The sequence below is a fragment of the Sorex fumeus genome, unplaced genomic scaffold, assembly GCF_029834395.1.
Source record: "Sorex fumeus unplaced genomic scaffold, SorFum_2.1 ptg000061l, whole genome shotgun sequence".
Classification (NCBI taxonomy): domain Eukaryota; kingdom Metazoa; phylum Chordata; class Mammalia; order Eulipotyphla; family Soricidae; genus Sorex; species Sorex fumeus.
In genome coordinates, this window is record NW_026606118.1 from 52,914,764 (window position 1) to 52,941,181 (window position 26,418).

The following is a 26,418-nucleotide window of genomic DNA, read 5'->3' on the forward strand; positions in this document are numbered from 1 at the left end:
AATTTCATTCAGTTAATAATAATAGTACTTAGAAACACTGAGAAAGAAATATCTGTAATATGAAAGAAACTTATGTAATCTAAAGAGAAGACAATGAACATTAGAAAAAGATCCAAATCGTGAGAATAAAGTTAGGACACTTTGAAAGTAAACAGAATGAAATGAGAACAGAAGTACCATGTTTGCAAGTCTAAAAGGACAACAGAAATCAGTAACAGAAAGAAAATCAAAAAGAACAGGAAAAGAAAACGACAAATATACCATGGCACAAGTGGAATGACATCTAGAAAGAGGAAAACTGGAAATATACTAGCTGAGAAAAAAAGATTAAGTTTTATATGCAAGATGCAGTCGACCAAGCCATATTATTCACAGACACAGATAAGCAAAAAGATAGAGGACAAAGGATTGCAGTGAAAAGCATTTCTCAGATTATATGGAAGGTGAAAGAAACAGAAGCTAGAGACGAAAGAACCTAGGATTTCACATAAACCAAGGCAAACCAACAGAAACACGAAAATGGTAAACATGTGAAATGCTATGGACAGTGAGAACACCTGGAGCAGCAAGCCACAAAGCTAAAATGCAACACATTAAAAAAAAAAAAGCACTGCACCGTAGCACTGTCCTCCCTTTGTTCATTGATTTGCTCGAGCGGGCACCAGTAACGTCTCCATTTTGAGACTTCCTGTTACTGTTTTTGGCCTATCAGATACGTCACGGGGAGCTTGCCAGGCTCTGCCACGCGGGCGAGATCCTCTCGATAGCTTGCTGGGCTTTCCAAGAGGGGCGGAGGAATCGAACCCAGCTCGGCTGAGCTGGGCAAACGCCCTACACTGTGCTGTCACTCCAGCCCATAGAAAAAGCTAAGGAAGATAAATTATGTGGAACTATCCAGAGTGAAGATGATGAAATTTGGTGAGAAACTAAAGCCAAATTCATATTCAGTCCATTACTGCCACCAACAGCATAGCAGCAATGGTCAAAACCACTGGGCAAAAGACTAACAGTGAAGAAAGTTACAGCTCCAGGAAGAAGCAAAGTTGAGTACCAAAGACATAAAATCAGACACTAAATAAACCATGTTTATTTTACTCATGAATAAATTCTTTGTACCTCACGCACTACCTGAAAGAGTGAGTGCTCAAAAAACTTTTGCTGAGTCGCTGCCCCTCCCCAGCAGGTCTGTTCCCGCTTGGCACCCCCCACCCAAACTTGGGACCCAGAAAGTCAGCTGCTGCTGGGACCCCGGCCTGGGGCACCTGCCTCCACTTCCGCAGCGAGCACCAGACCAACTAGTCCCCAACAGGTCTGTGGACTAGCATCTGGACATGCAGGAGGGCGCAGTTACATTTGCTACTCCCACCACTCTTGACTTTCATCCCAGCCCTTATCACCTAATTCTGTGGGAAAATTCCTGGCAACCTCAACTACAACAATTATCCACTGGCCTACTCCAATTCTAACAAAAGACCAGTTTGCAAGTAGCTGTACAAGCCCAATATTAAAAGAATACCCCCTCCAAAGCTTCACTAGATGCCCATTATAAGCCAAAGAATAATGCCTGAGAGAAAGGTCAGACTCTAGAAAGGGAGACGGATGACCACCATCGACCATTATCCAGAATCCTTTCCCACAATAAGAGGGAACAATGCTAGTGAATTTCAGGGTTTTTCCACTAGACAACCAAAACAACATGAAGAAACAGCACACATCTCCACTACAAGGAGAGGACGAAGAAAAGAGCCCTGAATCCTCAACCTGGGTTATCCACAAATATGCTCTCTCCAATAAAGAATTCCGAGATGAAATGCAGATGATGGTCAAGGAACTACTCAAAGAATCAATAAAGGAGATATCCAGAAAACTAAAGGATGAAATAAAAGAAGCAATAGAACGGATAGTCAAGAAAATACAGGAAGAAATGAGAGCAGAAATTAAAAAAGCAACGAAAAGAAGTCTCACAAATAAAGGATTCGGTAGACGAAATTAAAAACTCAGTAGGTGCCCTCACCAGTAGGATGAATACAGCTGAAGACAGGATCAGTGAGCTTGAAGATGAGCAACAGAAATCGCATAGGGAACAACAATGGGAAAAGACCTCAAAATAGCTCTAAGAAGAATCGGAGACCTAGGGGATGATGCCAAGAGGAACAACATTAGAATCATCGGAGTGCCAGATGGACAGGGAGGCAATCCCAACAAAAAAGCCACAGTCAAAGAAATCATTGATGAAAAGTTCCCAGAGTTAAAGACTGCAGATATACAGATCCAAGGAGCCAGAAGGATACCAGACTTTTAGAAGAGACCCTAATAAAAACACTCCAAGATATATCATAGAACGAGGGATGCTGTGGACACAGACACAATACTACAAGCAGCAAGGTGAAAGAAGGAAATCACATACAAAGGAGCACCCCTTAGATTTACAGCAGACCTATCAGAGGAAATTCTCCAAGCCCAAAGACAATGGTGGGATATAGTGAAAAAACTCAATGAACTGAACGCCTCACTAAGAATACTTTATCCAGCTAAACTCTCACTCAAACTCGATGGAACTATACACCATTTTGTAGATAAACAAGAGCTCAGGAACTTCATAGACTCAAAACCAAATCTAAAAGAAGGATAAAAAGGACTTCTGTAAGATACAAAGGAAAACACTTACAAACACAACCCCTACAGAAAGATGGCACAAAACCCCACGACAATAATCTCTCTCAATGTCAATGGACTAAATGCACCAATCAAGAGACACAGAGTGGCAAAATGGGTCCAGAAACTGAAACCAACATTCTGCTGTCTACAAGAAACACATCTGAACAACCAGAGCAAACACAGACTCAAAGTTAAAGGAAGGAAAACAATTCTGCAAGCAAACAGCTCCCTCAAAATAGCTGGGGTGGCCATACTAGTATTCCACAACATACATTTCAGGTTGAAAAAGATTAGAAGGGGCAGCGAAGGCCATTTTCTATTTATCAAGGGACACGTACAACAGGAAGAAATCACATTCTTAAATGTATACGCACCTAATGAAGGAATAGCTAAATACTTAAAACAATTGCTTACAGATTTTAAGGAGGACATTGCTAGCAACACAGAAGTAGTTGGAGACTTCAACATCGCCTTATCACCTCTGGATAGGTCAACAATAACAAAACTCAACAAGGAACCACTGGCTTTGAAGGAAGAAATAGAAGAGAGAGGGCTAATATACCAATACAGGGCTTTACACCTGGAAAAGAAAGAATACACATTCTTCTCCAGTGCACACGGAACATTTTCCAAATTAGACCACGTGCTAGGCCAAAAAACATACCTCAATAGAATCAGGAAGATAGAAGTAGTATCAACAATCTTACCAGGCCATGATGCACTCAAGATAGAAGCAAATCACACAACGACATCGAGAACCAAATCAAACACCTGGAAATTAAACAACTCAATGTTGAACAACGATTGGGTCAGGGAGGAAGTCAAGGACGAAATCAAAAGATACCTGGAAACAAATGAAAATGAAGACACGATCTACCAGAACCTATGGGACGCAGCTAAAGCCGTGCTGAGGAAAATTTATAGTGTTGCAAGCATTCCTAAGGAAAGAAGAAAGGGCCTACATAGATAACCTAACCACACAGCTTAAGATCTTAGAAAAAGACCAACAAAAAGAAACCAAAATTGGCCGAAAGAAAAACTTAAAGCAGAAATTAACAACATGGAAAAAAACAAACAAAAAAAAAATCAATCTGAAAGGTCAATGAAACCAAGAGCTGGTTCTTTGAGAAAATAACATTGATAAACCACTAGCAAGACTCACAAAGAAAACCATAGCCCAATATCCCTGAAGAACACAGATACGAAGATCCTCAACAAAATATTAGCAAATAGAATCCAAAACTCATCAAAAAGATCATACACCACGACCGAGTGGGATTCCCAGGGATTCAACGATGGTTTAACATTCAGAAATCAATCAACATAATACATCATATCAACAAAAGTAAAGATAAAAACCATATGATCATATCAATAGACGCAGAGAAAGCTTTTGACAAGATACAGCACCCATTTATGATGAAAACTCTCACCAAAATGGGTTTTGAAGGAACTTTCCTCCATATAGCCAAAGCCATCTACGACAAATCCATGGCAAGCATTATCCTCAATGGGGGGAAAACTAAGGGCCTACCTCTAAGATCAAGGACAAGACAAGGACGCCCATTATCACCACTTCTGTTTAACATAGTACTGGAAGTACTTGCAAGGGCAATTAGGCAGGAAAAAGACATTAAAGGCATCCAGATAGGAAAGGAAGAAATGAAGCTCTCACTATTCACAGATGATATGATACTATATCTTGAGAATCCTAAATCCTCTACCAACAAACTTCTAGAAACAACAGCCTTGTACAGTAAAGTCGCAGGCAATAAAATCAATGCCCAAAAATCCATGGCCTACCTATACTCAAATAATGAGAGAGAGGAAAGTGACATGAAAAAAAAGATCCTGTTCACAATTGTGCCCCAGAAAATCAAATACCCCGGAATCAGCCTAACTAATGAGGTAAAAGACCTCTACAATGAAAACTACAAAACGCTACTCCATGAAATAAAAGAGGACATGAGGAAATGGAAACATATCCCCTGCTCATAGATAGGAAGAATTAACATCGTCAAAAGGGCAATACTCCCGAAAGCATAATAATAATTCAATGCGATCCATATAAGGATACTCATGACATTTTCAAAGAAATAGATCAAGCACTCCTGAAATTCATATGGAACAACAAATGCTAAAACAATTCTTGGGAAAAAGATGTGGGGAGGCATTACCTTCCCCAACCTCAAACTCTACTACAAAGCGTTAATAATTAAAACAGCATGGTATTGGAACAAAGGCAGGGTCACAGATCAATAGAACAGGGTGGAATATTCGTACACACAACCCCAAATGTATGAACATCTAACCTTTGATAAGGGAGCAAGAAGTGTGAAGTAGAGCAGGAAAGCCTCTTTAACAAATGGAGCTGGCATAACTGGACAACAACATGCAAAAAAATGGGATTAGACCTTGACTTAACACCATGCACAAAAGTCAGATCAAAATGGATCAAAGATCTCAACATCAGGCCAAAATCCATAAGGTACACTGAAGACAAGGTCAGCAAAACCCTCCACGATACTGAGGTTAACAGTATCTTCAAAGATGACACTCCACTGACCAACCAAGTGGAAACAGAGATAAACAAATGGGACTATCTTAAATTAAGAAGCTCCTGCACCTCAAAAGATACAGTGACCAGAATACAAAAACAATCTACAGAATGGGAAAAGATATTTACCCAATACCCATCTGATAAGGGGTTAATATCAAGGATATACAAAGCACTGGTTGAACTCTACAAGAAGAAAACATCTAACCCCATCAAAAAATGGGGCGATGAAATGAACAGAAACTTTTCCAAAGAAGAAATCTGAATGGCTAAAACACACATGAGAAAATGCTCTATGTCACTAATCAGTTGGACGATTCTCAAAAAATTAGAAATTAAGCTCTCATTTGACCCAGCTATACCACTCATGGGAATATATCCCAAAGAGGCAAAAAAGTACAGTCAAAATGACATTTACACTTCTATGTTCATTGCTGCACTATTCACAATAACTAAAATCTGGAAAAAACCTGAGTGCCCGAGAACAGATGACTGGTTAAAGAAACATTGGTACATCTACACAATGGAGTACTATGCAGCTGTTAGAAAAGATAAAGTCATGAAATTTACATACAAGTGGTACTACATGGAAAGTATCATGCTAAGTGAAATGAGTCAGAAAGAGAGGGACAGACATAGAAAGATTGCATTCACCTGGGGAACATAAAGTAACAAAATAGGAGACTAACACATGAGAATAGCCGAGATAAGTACCAGGAGGTTCACTCCAGGGCTTGTAGGCCAGTTGCACATGCTTCGGGGAAAGGTAGTTCAGATAGAGAAGGAAATACCAAATAAAGGGTGTTAGGAGGATCCTCCCAGGATGAGAGATGCATGCTGAAAGTAAACTATAGACCGAAAATGATTGCCACTCCTTGCCTCTTTTGCAAACCACAGCACCCAAAAGGAGAGAGAAAACAAAACAGAGGCAGGGTGGGACGAAGGGGGGAGGGGAGGATGGAGGGTGGGAGGGATACTGGGATCCGTGGTGGTGGAGAATGGGCACTGGTGGAGAGATGGGTACTCGATAATTGTATAACTGAAACCCAAGCACAAAAAAATTGTAAGTCTACAACTGTACCTCATGGTGTTTCATTAATTAAAAAAAATAACAAAAAAACTTTTGCCTAATGAATGAATGGGCCTAATGAATGAACGGAATGTGACAGGGAGTTAATAAGAGATTAATTAAGTGGCTTCCAAGAATCAGGGAGTGCCCAACAAAAGCAGACAGCATACTTTGTTGGGCTGGGAAAAAACATATCTCTTTTACGCTGACTAAAATCCTGATGCTGAGAAAAAATTTATTACCTCTAGATTACTTCTCATTGCTTTCTCTTCTTCCAAATCTTGCCGTAACTTTTCCAGTTCTTTCCTAAAAACAAAGCATTTGCTCCTGTTAAGTCTTTGAATTAAACAATACATTTTATTGATTTTACCTTACATCCCAGAAGAGAGAAAACTACTAAAGGAAAAGTGATGTCAATTATAAAAGTTTCAAATTTTCGTTTGCATATTTTAACATGACAGTAAAAAATTCAGTGCAACCATCCCAAATCTGAAATTAAGAAATTTTAAGTGAATACAGAGCAGCTTTTTTTAGTTTTCTGAAGCAATTTTCCATATTTAGCTATTATGGTTTTCCTAGAATAAACATTCTGGAGTCCAAACAATTTCATCAAGTGCAAGTCAAAATAAGTCACAGTGGGGCCTGGAGAGACAGTACAGTGGTGAGGGTCTTGTCTGCTGTGCAACTGACCCTGGTTTGATGCCAGTACATTGTCCCTGAGCACCAGTCGGAGTGACCCTCACAAGCAGAGCCAGGAACACCCTCCAGAACTGTAACTTGTGACTCCAAAACAAAACAACAAATAGTTACGGTTCAAAGGAAGTTAATGCAGCATGCTTAATCACATAACCTGAACCCTGCACAGATTTTTTAAAAAAGTATTAAAACTCTACAACCAAGTCAATAAAAAAAAGTTAGCTAACAATTCTTCAATTCTTATTTTTCATTTATCTACTCCCTTCTTTTTACAGACATATTTTCCTCCACAACCATACATGGTGATTCAGAACTTTCTAGGAAAGTATTTTAAGACATATCTATGCTGCAAAACTTTTACTACGTCTGAAACCTGTTTGATATTCCAATAGATTTTTTTGCTTGGTTAACTGGTTTCAGGGAAAAAGCTGTGGGGAGGGTGGAAGAAAAAGGGATTTTACCTAACGCCACAAACAGGGTGAGTATATCAAATTCCTCAGAATAAAAAAATCTGCATTTCCAGCTTCTTGACATAAACTAGAAAAAAATATTTTCAACAGCATCATATAAATAATGATAGACAACTGAAAACTCAGAGAAGAAATATGTAAGGAAATTTTAAACTGTTTCAAAACTAATTTCTTCTGTGGTTTCAATAGTAACAATTTCTTAATATCACAAGTGTAATTTTCTAGTGACCGTAATTTTCAAATTAAATTTACCTACAGCATACATTCAGATGGAATTTAAAAATGTGATTCAAAGCTAAAACCACATTCCTATTACTGTTATATTTTTTGTTTTAGTATAGCACTGTAGCACTGTCCTCCGTCGTTCATCGATTTGCTAAGTGGGCACCAGTAACGTCTCCAGTGTGAAACTTGTTGTTACTGTATTTGGCATACCCAATACGCCACGGGGAGCTTGCCAGGCTCTGCCGTGCGGGCTGGATACTCTCGGTAGCTTGCTGGGCTCTATGATTATAAAAAATACAAGCATTATACTAAATCAATGCTTATATTTTTTACTTATTATTCTAAATTTAGTATGCTTTTTAATTTATATTATCCTAAGTGTAGTATATACTTAATCTCTAAATTAAGATCTATTCCTAGAACATTTATGTTCTATTTAAAAGTTAAATAATCTAATAAAAAATTACATTTACAAAAATATATATATGAGCATGTGTTATGAATATTTAATTCACCTTATAGCTAATTTGAGAGCCCCCAAAGGCAACTGGTATACGTAACATTAGTTCAATAAAAGTACAAAATTACTAATAAAATGTGAAAGATTTATGAGGATGGTTCTCAATGTTTAACTGATAAACACATTTAGTTTATAATGTATATACTGGAGATTACTTAAAACAAACCTGCCAGAGTCAAAACAAAATTAAGGGCTTCCAGAAAGACAAAAAAACCATCAAATTACTCAGATTACACACACACATTAGTTTATGTGTGTGTGTTATGTTTTTCCATCTGAGAGAAAAGCTTGTCATGATATTCTGAAAGCCACAATTACCTCGGATTGTTTATCTCACAGAATCTGACATCAACTGAAAATTGGCAGACAGCATAAAACTCAGAGGTAACAAGGTCACAGGAAGTGGTTATACCAGACCCCATATTTCATTAAATCCTCTTACAGGCTTAAAAAAAAACCCTCAAAAGTCCTTTCAGAAACTTCCAACTTGGAAAAGTGATAAAGGCGAAAAAGCACCTGACCCCAAACCATCAGGTTAGTAAAATTAGCTGATCTTATATTTGTTTTATCTTTAGGGCATTTGCAGAATTATGCTTATAATTTTACAAGTTTTAAAGTTCAAACATGAAAGAGACAGAAAAGATCTCTAAAACAAGAGCAGGTTTGGATTTGAGCTTAACTCTGCCCTTTAAGAAGTGTGATCTTTTTGGAAGGTAGGGGTGGACCTAGCACACCTGGCAATGCTAAGGGCCTACTCCTGGCTCTGCACTCAAGGATCACTCCTCGAAGAACCATATGGGATGTTGGGGACAGAACCCAGATCAGCTGCTTACATGAAAAATGCCCTACCCACTGGACCATCTCTCCAGCCCCAAGGAATATAATCTCGAACACATAATTTTACCTGTGAATCTGTCATTGCTTCACTGAGATCAAGGTTTCCCAACTTACTTGGCCTACGATTCCTTGCATCCCACGACAGCAGTACGAAATGGACCGAGTCATTTAAAAGAAAAGTGTGTGCAACAACGGATAAGTGCAGGTTTTCCAGGTTCCCAGCAGTGCTAAGGGGCCCTGTGGCCACTCTGGGTAATACCTGTCCAGTATGCAGGCCTGGCAGTTTTGGTGGCCCAATACGGCTATACATGGCAGTACTTAGGCAGTGCCAGAACTGGACTTCAAGCCTCTGCAAATGACACATGCATCCCAGAACTTTGAGTTCTCTCCCTGAAATTCAGTCAAGAGGTGGAACTCGGGGTTACTAACACTATCCTTTCTTCTGTAAACCCTAGTCGAAAAGGGAGTCAAAGTATTCCAAGAAGTAAACACCTCAATTCTAAAATACAATGGGGTTTACAAATTTTTGTGTTTGGGTTTCAACTGTACAATGATTAAATACCCATCCCTCCACCAGTGCCCATTTTCCACCACCACGGCTTCCAGTATCCCTCCCACCCCCCCCACCCCCCCAGCCTACCCTTCCTCTGTGGCGGGGCATTCCCTTTTGTTCTCTCTCTCCTTTTGGGTGTTGTGCTTTGCAAAAGAGGCACTGAGTGGCAATCATGTTTGGTCTATAGTCTACTTTCAGCATGCAACTCCCATCAGGGGAGGATCCTCCCCAACAGCCTTTATTTGGTGCTCCCTTCTCTATCTGAGATTCCTTTTCCCCTAGAGTGTGTGGCTGGCCTCCAAGTCATGGTGCAAAACTCCTGGTACTAATCTTGTAAATCTGCAACTGTACTTTCATGGTGTTTCACTAAAAGGTAAAGGTAAAGGCCCTCCTGTTGATCATCGATTTGCTCGAGCGGGCCCAGTAACGTCTCCATTGGAGACTTTTGTTGTTACTGTGTCTGGCATATCGAATACATCACGGGGAGCTTGCCAGGCTCTGCCGTGCGGGCGAGATACTCTCGGTAGCTTACCGGGCTCTCCGAGAGGGGCAGAGGAATCGAACTCGGGTCGGCCATGTTGGCCGCGTGCAAGGCAAATGCCCTACCCGCTGTGCGAGAGCCCGGCAAGCTACCTGTGACATATTCGATATGCCAGACACAGTAACAACAAAGTCTCCAATGGAGATGTTACTGGGCCCGCTCGAGCAAGTTTTCTTTTCTATTTTTTTTTTAATGTAGGAGTACTGCTCTTTATTCAGCCACTGCTTAGGTGGTGAATTGTGCATGAACTCCACCTTACTTTTTTTTTTTCCCGTTCTTTATCATTTTATTTATTGAATCACCGTGAGAGCAGTTACAAAGCTTTTGAGTCTAAGTCTAGGTCATACAATGAAACAACCGTACCTTCACCAGTGCCCATTCTCCACCACCTAAAACCCCAGTATACCCCCATCTCACACCCTCCTCGTACCTGTGGGGCAGTTGATTTCCAAATTACTCTCTCTATACTTAGATTTCATTCAACATTTCAACACCATACCTACCATTATTATTTAGGATTTTACCCCAACACTCAGATCTGCCGAAAAGGCAACAGTAGCCAATTTGTTTTCTATTGATGGTTATGAATCCGACCTGCCTATTGTCTGTCATCTACAAGTTGTCCACTTGAGTCATCCAAAATAGGATTGGCAGAACACTAGATGAAGGACAACCATGCGAGCAAGCCGGGTTCCGCAAAGGATTCAGTACCATCGACCATATCCACATGATAACCAAACTCATTGAGGTTTCTCGGGAGTTCAAGATGCCGCTCTGTTTAACGTTCATTGATTTAAAGAAGGCTTTTGATTCTGTTGAGACGGAAGCGTCATTGAAGCCCTAGCCAATCAGGGCATTCAAGCTCAATACATCAAGATCCTCCGTGAGCTGTATTGCGGATTCACTACCAGGATCTCACCATTCTACAAAGAAGTAATCGTTGATGTCAAGAGAGGGGTTCAGCAAGGTGATACCATTTCACTGAAACTCTTCAGTGCCACCCTCGAGAACATCATGCGATGACTGGAATGGGAACGAATGGGAGTGAAGATAGATGGTCGGCAACTACACCACCTCCGCTTTGCTGATGACATTGTTTTAATAACACCAAACATCAGCCAAGCGGCACAAATGCTGGCCGATTTTGACCTTGAGTGTGGAAAGGTAGGACTACAGCTAAATCTTACGAAGACAATGTTTCTGAGAGCCTCGTTCCTGATGCCCCATTCGCTCTCAACGGAACGACCATCTCCGAATGCAACAGCTATGTGTACCTAGGTTGAGAAGTCAACATGACAAATGACCTGGCACCCAAGCTGCGCAGGAGGAAGAGAGCGGCTTGGAACGCCTTCAAGAACGTCGAAGAAATAGCTAAGAGGATGAAGAACCTCCAGCTCCGGGCACATCTCTTTGATTCCACTGTTCTTCCTGCATTAACATATGCCTCAGAGACCTGGGCCCTACGTAAACAGGATGAGAATGCTATTTGGGTCTCCCAAAGAGGAATTGAAAGAGCTATGTTTGGAATATCACGTTTCACTCAAATGAGAGAAAGAATCTGGATCAAGTATCAGGGACGCTGTCTCGTTTGCCAAAGTGTCAAAAATCAGATGGGCTGGTCACGTAATGAGATTTAAAGACGACCGCTGGACTAGAGCTGTTACCGACTGGATCCCACGGGATGTCAAAAGACCGTGTGGCCGCCCACCTACCAGATGGTCAGACTTCTTCATCAAGACCATGAACAATCGGTTTGAGGCTCTTCATGTTCCCAGAGCGAACAGATGCCATTGGGCTACACTAGCATGCGACAGGGACAAACGGAGACGTTACTGGCGCCCACTCGAGCAAATCGACGACTAACGGGAAGTTAAGTGATTAAGTGATGGTTATGAATAACATATGATGTCGTGTGGCTGCAGTAGTGGCCACGCAATTTTGAAATTTTAACAATTAAATCTGAAGGGATTTCTTGCCAAAACCTGCTGGGTTTCGAGATTTGTTCCTGAGTCTCTGGGATCATGGCCATTAAGCAGCTTGATCAGGAGCCAGAGAGGCCGTTTGTGGGCAGCGACTCGGGGGTCTTGTTGGGACAGGGAGAAAAGGGCTGGCTCTACCCCCATCTCGTTTTCTAACTAGATGTGTTTTTAAGGCAAAAACACACTTGCTCATACCAGTAACTTGCAGAACACATCTTTACTTGCCATAATTTGAAAGAAATTTTCATCTATTAAATAGTACTCAACGAATAAAGTAAAGGCTACTTACCCATGGTCCTTTTTCAGTGCTTCTACAATACACAGTAAGTCAATAACCTGAGCTCTAAGTTCCTCCATTTGAGGACTGTTCCAATGTATGAGATTCTTGTCATCTGTTTCTCCTTTAACTTTGGTTTCTAATGGATTTATAGTTGCAGTCATATTTGTTTTAGAAGTAACTGAAGATGCTGATGGGTATGCAGATGGCTGAAAAACATTAAAACGTTTCTGAATTTACATGGATATTTTATATTAATATTAAATATTATTTAAATTCAAAAGATTCCTAAAGAAGACAAAATTATTTTTCAGTACATTCAAACAGCACACTAAGAGTCAAGGAGGAAAAAAAAAACAGGTCAGAGCAAGAGTGCACAGGGGAAGGGTGTTTGGCTTGCATGCAGTCAACCTTGGCCCAACCCCTGGCATCCCATAATGGTCTTCCAAGCCCTGAAAAAGTGATCTCCACATGCAGAGTGAATATTAAACCTTGACAATGCCTGGGTGTGGCCCAGAAAAGCAAAAAAAAATTTAAAGAACAGTGTGAACTTCACAACCAGAACTAAAAACAAATAAATAAACTTGCAATCACAAGTTTTTGTGAGAAATGTCAGGAGCTTTATTAGTAAAGACAAGGAACAGGTAGTGCGGTGAGATACAGTGGGGAAGGCACTTTCTCATACACGCTACTGAACCATGTTCAATCCCCAGCACTGGCACTGATCCCCTTAGCCCGGCAAGGAGTGATTCCTGTGCACAGAGCCAGGAGTAAGCCCAGAACATCTCCCCTCAAAAGGAAAACTTCAGTAGATTTGTCTTAAGAATAGTTTGCTTAGCAAAAAGCAAGGCTATGCCAGAATTACTGATTGTTATTCTGTTCCTCATATTATATAGCCATTATTTATAACAGTGGTTTGTAGTCGTTTTCACACCTGCAGACCAGTAGCCGTCTGTGGAACGACTGAAAACCAAGATTTTTTTCTTAAAACTAATGCAATGAGAAAGTCTATGAATGAGGCACTAAAAAGAATTCACGACTGGGGCTGGAGCAATAGCACAGCAGGTAGGGCGTTTGCACGCGACAACCTGGGTTCGATTCCCAGCATCCCATATGGTCCCGAGCACCGCCAGGAGTAATTCCGGAGTGCAGAGCCAGGAGTAACCCCTGAGCATTGCTGGGTGTGACCCAAAAAGCAGGAAAAAAAAAAAAAAAAGAAGAGTTCACAGCTTGCTACCATTTTACATAACTGAAATAAAAGCAAATGCAATTCATCTTGAGAGAAGCAGAACAAGAATCTTATACACTGGAACAGCCCCCAAATGCTGAAAACAAAACTGAGAAGGAATAGAGGTCAGTTGTGGTAACTCTATCTTAAGTCTAAATGTTACGAGTTTAAGAAAAAATAGCACCATGTATTGGAAGGAGGAATTCATGTCTTTTGCCATTTTTTTCTCATATTTAGGTAATATGGTGCCAACCATCAAGCTAGTAATCAAATAGTGTCTTGTAAAAAAAAAATTAAATTTTGGGAAAGGACAAAAGTAGTAATGGAGTCGTATATCATGAATGAGACTCACTAACTTTGCACTTAAGATCTGAAGAATTAACCTAGTACAATACCCATCCTATTCAAAGTACCATATAGATTGACTGCAATTTCAAAATTCCCATACCATTCCTTAAGGATATGGCTATAACTAAAAATAAATCTGCAACTCTGGTTGAAAACTCTTGGCCTTCTCAGAATTGGGGACCCCCTCAGCCCCTGTACTTCCAGAAGTTGAGTAGGCCATACCCATGTTCCACCACCACTGCCATGTAAGATTTTCTCTAAACTCCACAATACTAAGATCCCAGTAGGAGCAAACCGGATTGGATGGGAATGTAATGTAGAAGCCAACTGAAGCTGAATTAACAAAAATATTTACATGAAAGACTCAATTAAGGACATAATGTCCCCATGGTGAGAAACAACGATTTTCACAAATTGGTAACAAGCAATATAAAGTAAATTATACTTATGGGGCAGGCTTGAGGGGTGGATGGGAAAATGGGGACAATAGTGGAGGGAAGGTGACAGTGGTGATGAGGTTGGTGTTGGAACACTGAATATGCCTATAACAAATCATCATGAACAACTTTGTAGACCATGGTGTTTAAATAAAGTGTGTGTGTGGGGGGGGGGGAGGGGGGAGGAAGAGATGGTGAAAGCATTAGCCAGAACCGTGCATGATCCCCAGTCACACAGTAACAACAAGAAAGGGAGTTGAATTTTTCAAAAATCCAGAGAGACAGCTCAACAGGCTGAGTGAGCACTTATGAGTGAACACTTAGCATGCTGGAGAACTGGCCCTGAAAGGTCTCCTGGGCAATGCCTGTCATCCAAAGGTCTGAACAAGACCAAGAGTAGCTTCTAAGCACAGTTAGGGATGGCCACAAAACAAAATATAGTGTATAATTAACGAAAAATTAAAAATATTGTAAATAATTATGCCTTAAAATATAAAACTATTAGAGCCAGGCAGACAGTACAGCTTGCATGTGACTGGCCTGAGTTTACCTGACCCTGCACCACATATAGTCCCCTAAGCACAAAGCCAGAAATAAGCTTTGAACAGTGACAGATGTAATCTACAGCTCCTACCACCCCTCTGGAAAATATCAAATTATAGTTAACTATAAACATGTATGTTACTCAAAATAAAACAAACAAACGTTCCTCCCGTTGTTCATCAATTTGCTCGAGCAGGCCCAGTAACATCTCCATTTTGAGACTTGTTACTGCTGGCATATCAAATACGTCATGGGGAGCTTGTCAGGCTTTGCGCCTTTGCCAGGCAGGCAAAATACTCTCGGTAGCTTGCTGGGCTCTCCAAGAGGGGCGGAGGAATCGAACCCGGTTCGGCCGGGCTAGCTGCGTGCAAGGCAAATGCCCTACCGCTGTGCTATCGCTCTAGCCCATTCATAAAATAATCACAAAGAATTATTTTTAATAAGAAAGCTTTAGAAAACTGTGGAAGAATAGTAGGACAAATTTAACAATTCAAACTATTGGCAAATCTTCTTTTCTTTGCAGAAGAAATAATCCTTTAAATTATATAAATCTTAGACAAAAACATCTGCCTCACCTTTGGAGAGTAGCTTGAATCCTTTTTCATTTCCAATGGTTTTAGATTGGCACTATCTTCTTTTGGTAATTTCAGGATTTTTTCTGGGCTTTGAGTTGGCTTTAATTTTTTTTTTTTTTAATATCAAGATACAGAAAAGAACAAAGAAAGAAAAGGTATTGAGTTTTTGGGTAATTAGCTTTTCACTATTTTCAGCAGTTACTGTTCCAGAATATTTTGTGTCATTATTAACAGACATTGTATCATTTCAAGCTGAATAGCATAGCACACCTGTTTTTTGTTTAAATTTACATTTTTAAATTTTATTTATTTTTAATTGAGTCACCGTGAGATACACAGTAACAAAGCTGTTCATGACCAGGTTGACACAGACCTGTTTTTTTTTAGTTTCTGCTTTGGCAACAAAATTTTTCTCTACTTAGGTAACTTTTAAAGTACCACAATGCTTAAATACTAGACTAATACTAACGCAATACCAATATCCTAAAAACATTCACATAAAAAGAGATCACACATTTAGACACCAGGATTACATATAACAAAACTTAGTATAGGAGATGAGGGATATTCTCATTCTTCGTTATGACTTATCTGTTCTCTCCGCGCGTGTGTGTGCGTGTACGTACGCATATTTTCCCATACGTACATGTGAAGAATAGGTATATTATTATATGCACATATCTCACAAAAATATACAATGTCTAACTTGTTGTTGGATGGGTAGATTATATAGGTTCCCTGTCCCTTTTGACCACTGTGCTCTGACTGTAGGCTCAGGACAACATTTTATTTCTGATTCTATAACCTTCCATTCTAAGCTCAGTTGACATGAACACAACTCTTTCCCTGTATTTCCTTAAATTTAGCCATTTGCCTGAGTATGACAGCCATCTCCCTGATTCAACCTTAATAGTGGAACTATAGGTCCTCCACATTCTAACAAGGCTTGGGTGTGTGAATGTTCCTGTACTCACAGAATGTCCACCATTAAAGCGCCCGGGCAATCTTCTTCCCGGCATCTTCGGTCTGTTTGCAGTGAGATGTTGCAAGTTTTCTGAAGAAGCTATGTCATCAAAATTTACAAGATCTACAGAATAAAATTAAATCAATCAGAGATAACTGCAAATTTAAAAAATATTTTAAAAAGGATGCTTCCAACTTTTGAACAAACTGTAAATTTAAAACACCACTAGGACTCACAAATTAACCTGTGCTTCTCATATGCATTTGGAAAACACTCAACCTTTCAAAAGAAACCCTTAATGTGATACATCTCGTAGCCTAAGACCTCATTAACACTATAGTTAATGTTTGTGAGACTTAGATCTCAACAAACAGTTCTTATTAAAAGATATAAATATATCCATAACTTACCGAGCATAAAATAACCATCACCTTAAAATCTTGTACTACATAGGCTATTTAAATTCTTAATTACAATGAGAAAACTGACACATAAAATTTGTTTTAAACTTCAAAGTGGTATTAGAATATCAAAATGTTAAAGATTCAACTATTGGGACCCTGCTGCTTTCCACAATGAATTAAATTATGATGAAATATGTATGTCTTTATATATGAATGTGTATAGTCATTATAGCTGGAACTTAAAACATTTGTAGTTAATTGTACATCTGCTTAAATATTACCATGTTTAGGAATTATAGAACAAATTCAACACCAAAAGAAGATGCTGTTTTGATCATACACTTGTCTTCCAACATCAAAACCTGGCCAACCTTTAACCAACAACTTGTGTCTAAGAATAAATATAGGCAATCTCTATCTCTGAAACAATAGTATATACTTTTACTTTTTATAAGTGATCGAGAAAACCTTACTGAAGAAACTGATCTTGACACTTGAACATCAGGTATTTATACCTGATACAAGAAACCTAAGAGTGACTGCAGAGACTTAATATAATCTTCCATTAATCCCAGCCGTCAAACTAGGGATATTCATCACATAGTCAAGATCCTAAATGGCAGCAAATACCCTTCTAGGAATAGAGCCATATTTCACATTATTATCATTTGCCTGGATGTTTATGATGCCTTCTGCCAACTATTTAGAAACTACAACTTAAGTGATGCTATTTCTTATAAAAAAATAATGGCCCTAAAAAAAGTATCAATCAATTTTTGTATACAAAATAATTTAGCACTGTAGCACTATAGTCCAGGTGTTCATCGATTTGCTTGGGCAGGCACCAGTAACGTCTCCATTGTGAGACTTGTTACTGTGTTTGGCACATGAATACAACGCCGGGAGCTTGTCATGTGAGCGGGATACTCTCAGCAGCTTGCCAGGCTCTCCAAGAGGGGCGGAGGAATCAAACCCGGGTCGTCCCAGGTCACCACGTGCAAGACAAATGCCCTACCCACTGTGCTATCGCTCCAGCACACAAAATAATTTAAGAAAAATAAATTTTTTAGAGATGACAAACACAAATTAAGACAGAGAAAGAAGTATCACTGTTTCCTACAGTGGATATGTAAGAACAAAGTGTTCATTGACCTCTGTTCATTCCCTCCTATCTTCACATTCTAGCACTACTTTCTATGTTTTCATTAGGATCAAGTAAAAAGAAACTAACACATTACAATTATTAATGTAATGAGCTTTGTTTCACTCCTGTCTTAAGTCACCTGGTAACTGTCTCTATAAAATATAACAAACCATAATAATACGATGGTTCCAATGTTCATTCTGTAACATGAAAAACCTTGATTTTAAACACACAAATCTCATTTTGGGTGTAAACATAAACAAAACACGGATGCTGAAATATATGCTGTAAACTGACTGGTCAAAAACTGCTCGGAGTATGTGCTAACAACTCATTTCTCTCCCCCACAAAAATTTAATTAGTACAATTCAGTCATATTGGCCTAGAAAGATTATTTTCAAATGCATATTTAAGCAACTTGCAAAATGAAAAGGAAACAAACACAAAAACACAGCAAGAGATCAAAATAAACTGAAAGCAAGGTGTAATTTTATAAAATGATGAGGCATGCTCTTATAAAAGTGCCTTCTGTATGTCTAGTTTTGGATTACAACACAAGGTAAATAATTTTATTATTTTCAAACTCTCTCGGGTTCTCCATTTAAGTCATCAAGTTAGTAAAATGAAATAGTGCACATTTTGGTCTCATGGTATGTTTGAACACTTCTGGAATAACAATGGATTTATACTATAAAATGACATAAGGGGCATGATAAATCACTTAACACTTGCAAGCAAAATGCCACTTTGCCATTTACATTTCAACATAGTATATGGAGTTTTAAAAACAGAAAAAAAAATTGGGGGAAAAGGTGACATTTAAGACTGTCAATTAAAAAATACTCTTGATCAAAAGAAAATCTTTAATCAATTTTCACAAGATTTTCATTTTATTTTAAAATGGAAAACCAAAAAGGTTAGAATAGACAGACAACATGTAGACTTTTAGTAACGTTACGAAGAAAAATCAATGTGCACCACCTATTCATACTGAATATGCTATTTTGATTTTTTTTTAATAAATTGTTATCTTACCAAAATGGAGAAGGGTAGGATAAATTCCTGACACGTAAGAAGGGAAACATGGCAAACAGGCTAGGAAACAAAATCTGGAAAGAAAAGTCAAGGATAGGAATGTCGAGGAAAAAGACTAAAACAAAAAATTATTTTACAAAGCAGGAAAAAGGAACAGTTATAGAGTGAATAATTACCATTTCAATATATTTAGCATATACCTATTGAAGTGTACCTAAGCTTACAAAGATGTGCATCAAATTTTAGATTCCTCTGTCTTTCAAGAAAGCTATGATAAGCAGTGATACTAACATAAATTAAGATAAAACCTTAGTCACTACTCATGAATATCAAACATGATATTGATGTTTTGGTGTTAAAATTTACTTGGGAACCAGAGTAATAAACTTATCAACAGTACACTTAAAATTAAACTCTTATGGATGAAATTTCTGGCTTCAACATGTAACAATAATGACAATAACATAAGTTTAATTCTATTATAAAATATATGACTATTATTTTTTAAATATCTCGTTATAAAACTGCAATCCAATATGATTGAAAACTTCATACTGTCTATAATTCCAGTTTCAAAGAAATTATTGGAAGATAAAAATTTTAATTTCTGTATCTATTTTCCAAGTAGTCCAACATTTCGGGTATAGTCAAAGTTTAAACTATTAGCTCAGTCTTTATGTCTTCCACTTAATAGGTCAGAACCTCATTAGAAAATTTTCATCATGAATTCCGAAAGAAATAGTAGAATAGCAATAGCAATTCTAACAAAAACTTATTACTAAATAGAATTAAAATATTAACAATGCAGGCATTTAGATTAATAATGCATCTGTAAAATTTTCTTTTAAACCCTAGAATTTCTCAGGGAAAAATACTACAGTAAAAAGGATAAAATACTATACTTTAAAAATATTTCACCCTGTGTTTTCTCAGGTTCTAAGAGAGTGTTAGTACTACATTAACCTCAATGAAACCAAAAAAAAAAAAAAGGTTCCCAATATACATCTATGTGGAATTGCCACATTCACCCACCCATGCTTGTGTTTTTTCACCAAGATGTACAAGTTAGGGAGTAGAAAGTAGTGGTTGTATTTATTCTATGTGTGTAGGAATGTATGTGCAGGCATGCCAAGCTCGGTGTACACGGCATGTACACCGACATGGGCTACAAGACGCCGCTTTGTTTTTTATCTACAAGTCTGGCTCCAGAAATATCCCACAGGAATTTCACTTTGGTTTATACCAATTAGAGCGTCATCACACTGGGTTGGTGCTACATCATTTCACTAAGAAGCAGTTTTCGGGGCTGGAGTGACAGTACAATAGTTCTGGCAGTTACCTTGCACACAGCTGAGCCAAATTTGATCCCTGACACTCTTAGGGTCCCTGGGGCCTAATGGGAGAGATTCCTGTGCAGCGCCAGGAGCTAGCGCTGAGCACTGCTAGGTATGGTCCCAAAAAAACTAACTGAATAGAATTTTTTAAAAAAGGAAAAAAAAAAAAGGAAGTGGCAGTTTCCAAGAACGTATTGATAAAATTAAGTGATATTTATTATATTTTAAAACTATAAAACAATTTCATTTCTTAAAAAATTTACTGTTAATTACCAATAGTGGTATCAAAATATTAATTCAATTTCTGAGTTTGTAAAGAGAAAAATATAGTTTAATATCTTGTATATTTTATTAGGTTATATAAGAATGTTTATGGAGATTTTTTTTAAAAACTTAAGCATTTTACAAATATTTTTCTTACAGATAAAAGAACTATAGTATACTTTATTTTTATATATGTGTGTGTGTGTGTGTATGTATTTCTAAGTAAGAAAATCCTACCAAAGAGTAAAGTTAGATATTTACATCTTTTATAGGAGAGAAATAAAAGAATAAATTAAGATTATCTAAAGGAGAGGATAAAAAGAAAATAACAATTTTCATGTAAGGTATTTAAATAGGTAAAAATACAATGGACCATTCCATTAATGGGGGGGGCGGGGTGAGGGGTGGTTTGAGTTTGGGGGCTACACCCCGTTAAAGCTCAGGGGTTACTCTTTGCGGATCCATTCAGGAATTACTCCTGGCAGGCCATATGGGATGCTGGGGATCTAATCCAGGTCAGCAGTGTGGAAGGCTCTGTGTGAAGTACAGTGTGTGGAGTACAGTGACCACTGCAGCTCCACGCCTGAACCCCTGCATTCCACTTTTAAGAAAAAGTCAAAAAAAATGTCAGTCAGCTAATAATTTTTAAATACACATTCTAAAAGCGTATGCCATTACGCTTTCACTTTCAATTATTTTACATAATAAATTATTAAATTTTCCTTTTTAAAAATATTATGGAACTCATATGCCATTAAAATCATTTTAAAATCTCAAACTGGGATAAAAAATAGACTTTATGCCTCATACTTCAATCAAACTTGAGATGGCATTAGAACTCATGAATTTTTTAAAGGGGGCAGCATCTCAGAGACGTTAAAGAAAATAATTTTATGGGGTCAGACTGCCTACCTTGCGATCAACCTGGTCTGATCCCCAGCACTGCTTACGATTCCCCGGGCCCCACCGGAAGTGATCCCTGAGCTCAGAGCCAAGAGTAACTACTGAGTTCCACTGTGACTCAAGACAGCATCCAAGACAAACCAAAATCACTTTATAGCTCAAAAACTAAGAGCATACACTACTGTAATAAAAACAAGTTACTATAAAGCCTAAGTTGAGACATTAACTTTCTGTAAGCAGTTACACCTTATCTTAGCATACTTCTTGCTTCTAAACAGTATTGAGAAGAACAACTGATCAGAACATGAACTCCAGAGTGAAGTACAGTGTAAGGGTAATTCTCTAAAGGCAGCTAAAGTAGAAAGAATAAACAAAGAAAGACAGTTTGGAAGTTAGCCAAAAATGACCTTGCTTAAGTCTCAACCTCTCTAAATCACACCCTTATTCATCTGAAGAAACTCGCCAGAAATTAGGAATTTTCAAACTCCACTTCACAATAGGGTTTTTGTTTTCCTAGTGAAAAGTATATAAATGGCTATGAACTTAAGATAAAAATTGAAACCAAAACACAGTACAAAAATACCCACTACCAATAATCTGATGTTACTTGTATTATTTGTTCTGGAAGCATACAACTGAAACAAAGCTGCTTTTACTGAGAAAGACTTGAAAAGTGAAAATTTGCTTAAATTCACTCCTTTGGCTCCGAAAGGTATCTATCAAGCTTTAAACATGTATAATAAAAATTATTATAGAAACTAGAGAAATTAAAACACACACACACACACACACACACACACACATACACATGGATTTTAGGTTTCCAGTATTAAAGAGACTGCATAAATATTTTTATTTTCTACTTACTGAAAACACATTTATTTTAAAATTAACAGAGTAAACAGATTTGATCTATCACTAACCTCAATTAAAAAAAATAAATAAAAGATTTAAAGGGGGGGGAGCATGCAGGTCTAGAAATGTAGCTTAGTGATAAAGTGTCTGCTTCCTGTATGAGATCGGATTTGATTCCCAACACAAGCCACAGAGCCAGGAATGGCACAGAGGACTGGCATGTGCGTGAGGCCCCAAGGAGTCCAACCCCCAGCAGCACATGCCCAGGTCTGACCTGTGGCCCTGGGCAACTCCCAGATGACCCCCTGGAGGCCCCCAGCACCATTAGTGGGAGGCCCTACTTGGGGAGGATTAAATAAGATAAGGACTTTGTTTTGATAGTAAATAACATACTTTTACGAGATAAGACATTATTTGAATATTTGAACACCTGTAAAAACATACAAATTTTAAACTTTGTACGAAGCATGAATGTCATGATTAGGACTGAAGAATTGTTTTAGCAAACTGAGGAGAGGGAAATAAAATAAATTCACCTAAAAATTCTGAGAGGTAGTAAAAAAGCAGATTTTACAACAGTGACAACAAAATTCTAAATGTAACTTGTCTTGAAGCTTAAATATAATAACCCCGTTTGCTCCCCAAAGAATCAGTGACAGCCCTAGAAGTCCCAGACCACTACCGAGAGGGTGTGATACCTGGGCCTGCAGGGCTCAAACAGCACTGAGCAGAACCCCACTTGTGGGCCTCGGCACTAACCCTCCTGCACAAGGCTTAATTGCTAAAATCTCTGGGAGGGACCCCCAAAGCCACCTCAGTACTGTTTGGGAGACCAAAATAAAAAATATGTTTTAAAATATTAGATAATTTTATATAAAAAAATATTATAGAGCACTATCCATTATAGGGGAACCTAAGAGTTCTCTTGGATAGTGTGTGTGTCTGCAGCTTTACATAGATTGCAAAGTAGGGGTGAAAGAGGCCAAAGAGACAGTATAGGAGTTGAGGTGCCTGCCTCACATACGGTTATATTTCCTTGTGCCAAGAGTGAGCCCTGAGCACAGCCAGGTGTGTGTGTGTGTGTGTGTGTGTGTGTGTGGGGGGGGGGGGGGGGAGGGATACTCGGACTGGTGATGGTGGAGAATGGGCACTGGTGGAGGGATGGGTACTCGATCATTGTATAACTGAAACCCAAGCACAAAAATTTGTAAGTCTACAACTGTACACCATGGTGTTTCACTGATAAAAATTTAAAAAAAAAAACGCAAAAAGCAGAAAAAAATAACATCTGCCTCTTAAGAGTTACTGAAAAGGTAAAATAAAAAAAATATGAGCCAATGCTTCAAAATGTAAAAAATACCAGAACAGGTGCTAGCCACTACTGCAAAGGTAATGATTTGTAATGATTCCCCCACTGTGGGACACTTATCAAAGCATCTGTTTCAAAAGCTCTCTGTTTTATAACTTAGGAGTTTTAAGACCAAGAAACAAAAATAAATGAGTTGTAAAGTCAGCCCTCAGCTTGAAAAACACATGTAGCGATACAAATTAACTAGGGATGTGGCTCAGTGGTAGGTGGTAGAACAGCTGCATGCCTTGCACCTGGCAATGAGGCCAACCCCCAGCACAGGAGTGGAGCAGACACACCCAAAGGAGACAATAAGCCTATCTTCCCGAATTGGGAAGGGAAGATATTCTGACATTAAGTTGGAGGTGAGGGAAAATTCAGAAGTGTCTTCTTGGTAGAATTTTGTGCTGGAATTCTATTACCAACCTTTAAACTTTTAAAATTAAAATGTAATCAAACCCGAGAGAGAACAAAAGGGAATGCCCTGACACAGAGGCAGGGTGGGAGGGGTGGGGGGTGGGGGGTGGGAGGGATACTGGGACCCATGGTGGTAGAAAATGGGCACTGGTGGAGGGATGGGTACTTGATCATCGTATAATCGAAACCCAAGCACAAAAATTTATAAATCTACAACTGTACCTCATGGTGTTTCACTAATAAAAAAAAATTTTTTTTTTAAAAAATGTACTCAAACCCTTCTTAGTTAGATAGTAAGATCATTTCACTATAAAATAGCATGAAAATTTAAATAATGACTTTTTAATGCTTATCCTGGTACTCTGAGCATAAATCATAAATGTTAACTACTTTTTTTCTTATTTTGGCTCTATAAATTTCAATTCATCACTGCTGTATATACAAAGATTGCACAGAGACCCACTTGTTAAATCATTTTGAAAAATTACACTGGCAATGGGGTTGGGGGAGAGGGGGATGCCCTGCACCCAGCAGTGCTCAGGGCTTACTTCTGGCTCTGCACTCAGGATTCACTCCTGGCAGTGCTCAAGTGACATATGGGATGCCAGGGATCAATCCAAGGACACCTGTGTGCAAGACAGTCACCCTGCCTGTTGCATTATCTCCCTGACCCCTACTGGCAATTTTTTTTTTTAAGTACTCCCTTTTTAAATGTGAACTTACCAGCTTCTTTAGAGCTCCTAAGTGTAAATGAATCTAGGTCTACTGATTTTGGTCTAAGTGGTAACTGTTCAGAATCTACTTTTGGTTTTGATACCAGCTCATTTTCAAATTTAGATGGAACAGCAGAAACTTCCCCGTTAACCCTAAAATGAGAAGAAAAAAAAAATAAGAGGAAAACAAAAAAAAATACCTGTTTATTAAACATGATCATTCTTTAACATTGTGATATAATGACATTAAAGATGTTTTAGCATTAACAGTGAATTTTCTGTACTGGCCGACCCAGGTTCTATTCCTCCATCCCTCTGAGAGCCCGGCAAGCTACCCGTGTGGTATTCAATATGCCAAACATAGTAACAAGTGTCACAATGGAGACATTACTGGACCCATTCGAGCAAATCAATGAACAACGGGAGGACAGTGATATGCTAAGAATAATCATGTAGGGGATGGAGCAATAGCACAGCGGGTAGGGCATTTGCCTTGAACGTGGCCGACCCGGGTTCGATTCCCAGCATCCCATATGATCCCCTGAGCACCGCCAGGAGTAATTCCTGAGTGCAGAGCCAGCACAGTCCAATGTGTATTCGCCTACAGTAAAGTAATATTATTAAATGGAGTATTATAATCTATAGGAAAAATATGGGAAGCAAATACTTGAAAAATGACTTTTGGATTTAAAAAGGCAGAAGAGCACTTTAAAGAAATAGAAAACAAGGAGCTAATTCAAAATTTTATAAAACTTACTTGGCTACAGGAGGTGGTGGGGGAACAGGTTTTTCTGGTCGCTTTGGGTATATTATTGCAGGAGATCTCATTAAATTATTAGCTTTGGTGGGTGGAGTGGGTTTCTTGGGAGGGACTTGAGGAGCAGCTGGTTTAGAAGGTTTCGGTTCCAGCGTTGACTTTTCATCTGATTGTGAAAAATAGATTTAATACAGTGTTAACAACCACAACTAAGTATTTTTGAAAGACGTCAGGATGGCCAAGTGTGAAACAGAAGGGAGAGAGGGAATGAGGAAGGGGGGGGGGGGGGAGAGAGAGACAGAGAGACAGAGACAGAAAGAGAGAGAAAGAGAGAGAGAAAGAGAGAGAGAGAGAGAGAGAGAGAGAGAGAGAGAGAGAGAGAGAGAGAGACGGGGGGAGACCAACTTAAAAATATCTGGTGGGGAGGAAAACCACTAATAACCACTAGCAGACAAATACTGCCTGCTTTTTTTTTTTTGGTCTTGCAGCATTTTGGAGGGTGGTATTCTACTCAAATATATAATCCACATGAGTTAACTTTAAGGCACTATCACCTAGATTTCCATCCACCTTGCTTTCAGAAACTTCAGAGGGGAATTCTAAATGATTATAAATTAAAGGGCTCTTTAACATTCTTGTTTGAAAATGATCAAAATTATGGGGCTGGAGCAATAGCACAGCAGGTAGGGCATTGGCCTTGCACATGGCCGACCTGGGTTAAGTTCCCAGCATCCCATATGGTCCCCCGAGCACCGCCAGGAGTAACT

The 26,418-nt window shown here is 38.8% G+C and overlaps 1 protein-coding gene across 1 annotated transcript in view; it reads right to left on the reverse strand.

Annotated features, from left to right (window-relative positions):
• Positions 1-26,418, reverse strand: part of CD2AP (CD2 associated protein) — a 142,987-nt gene that overhangs the window by 4,512 nt on the left and 112,057 nt on the right. The window contains exons 12-17 of the mRNA XM_056126263.1: positions 25,652-25,817; positions 24,905-25,047; positions 16,488-16,600; positions 15,514-15,612; positions 12,395-12,591; positions 6,527-6,590 (exon numbers count right to left, since the gene is read on the reverse strand). Coding sequence (XP_055982238.1) covers positions 6,527-6,590; positions 12,395-12,591; positions 15,514-15,612; positions 16,488-16,600; positions 24,905-25,047; positions 25,652-25,817 — 782 coding nt within the window. The remainder of the gene's footprint in view (positions 1-6,526; positions 6,591-12,394; positions 12,592-15,513; positions 15,613-16,487; positions 16,601-24,904; positions 25,048-25,651; positions 25,818-26,418) is intronic.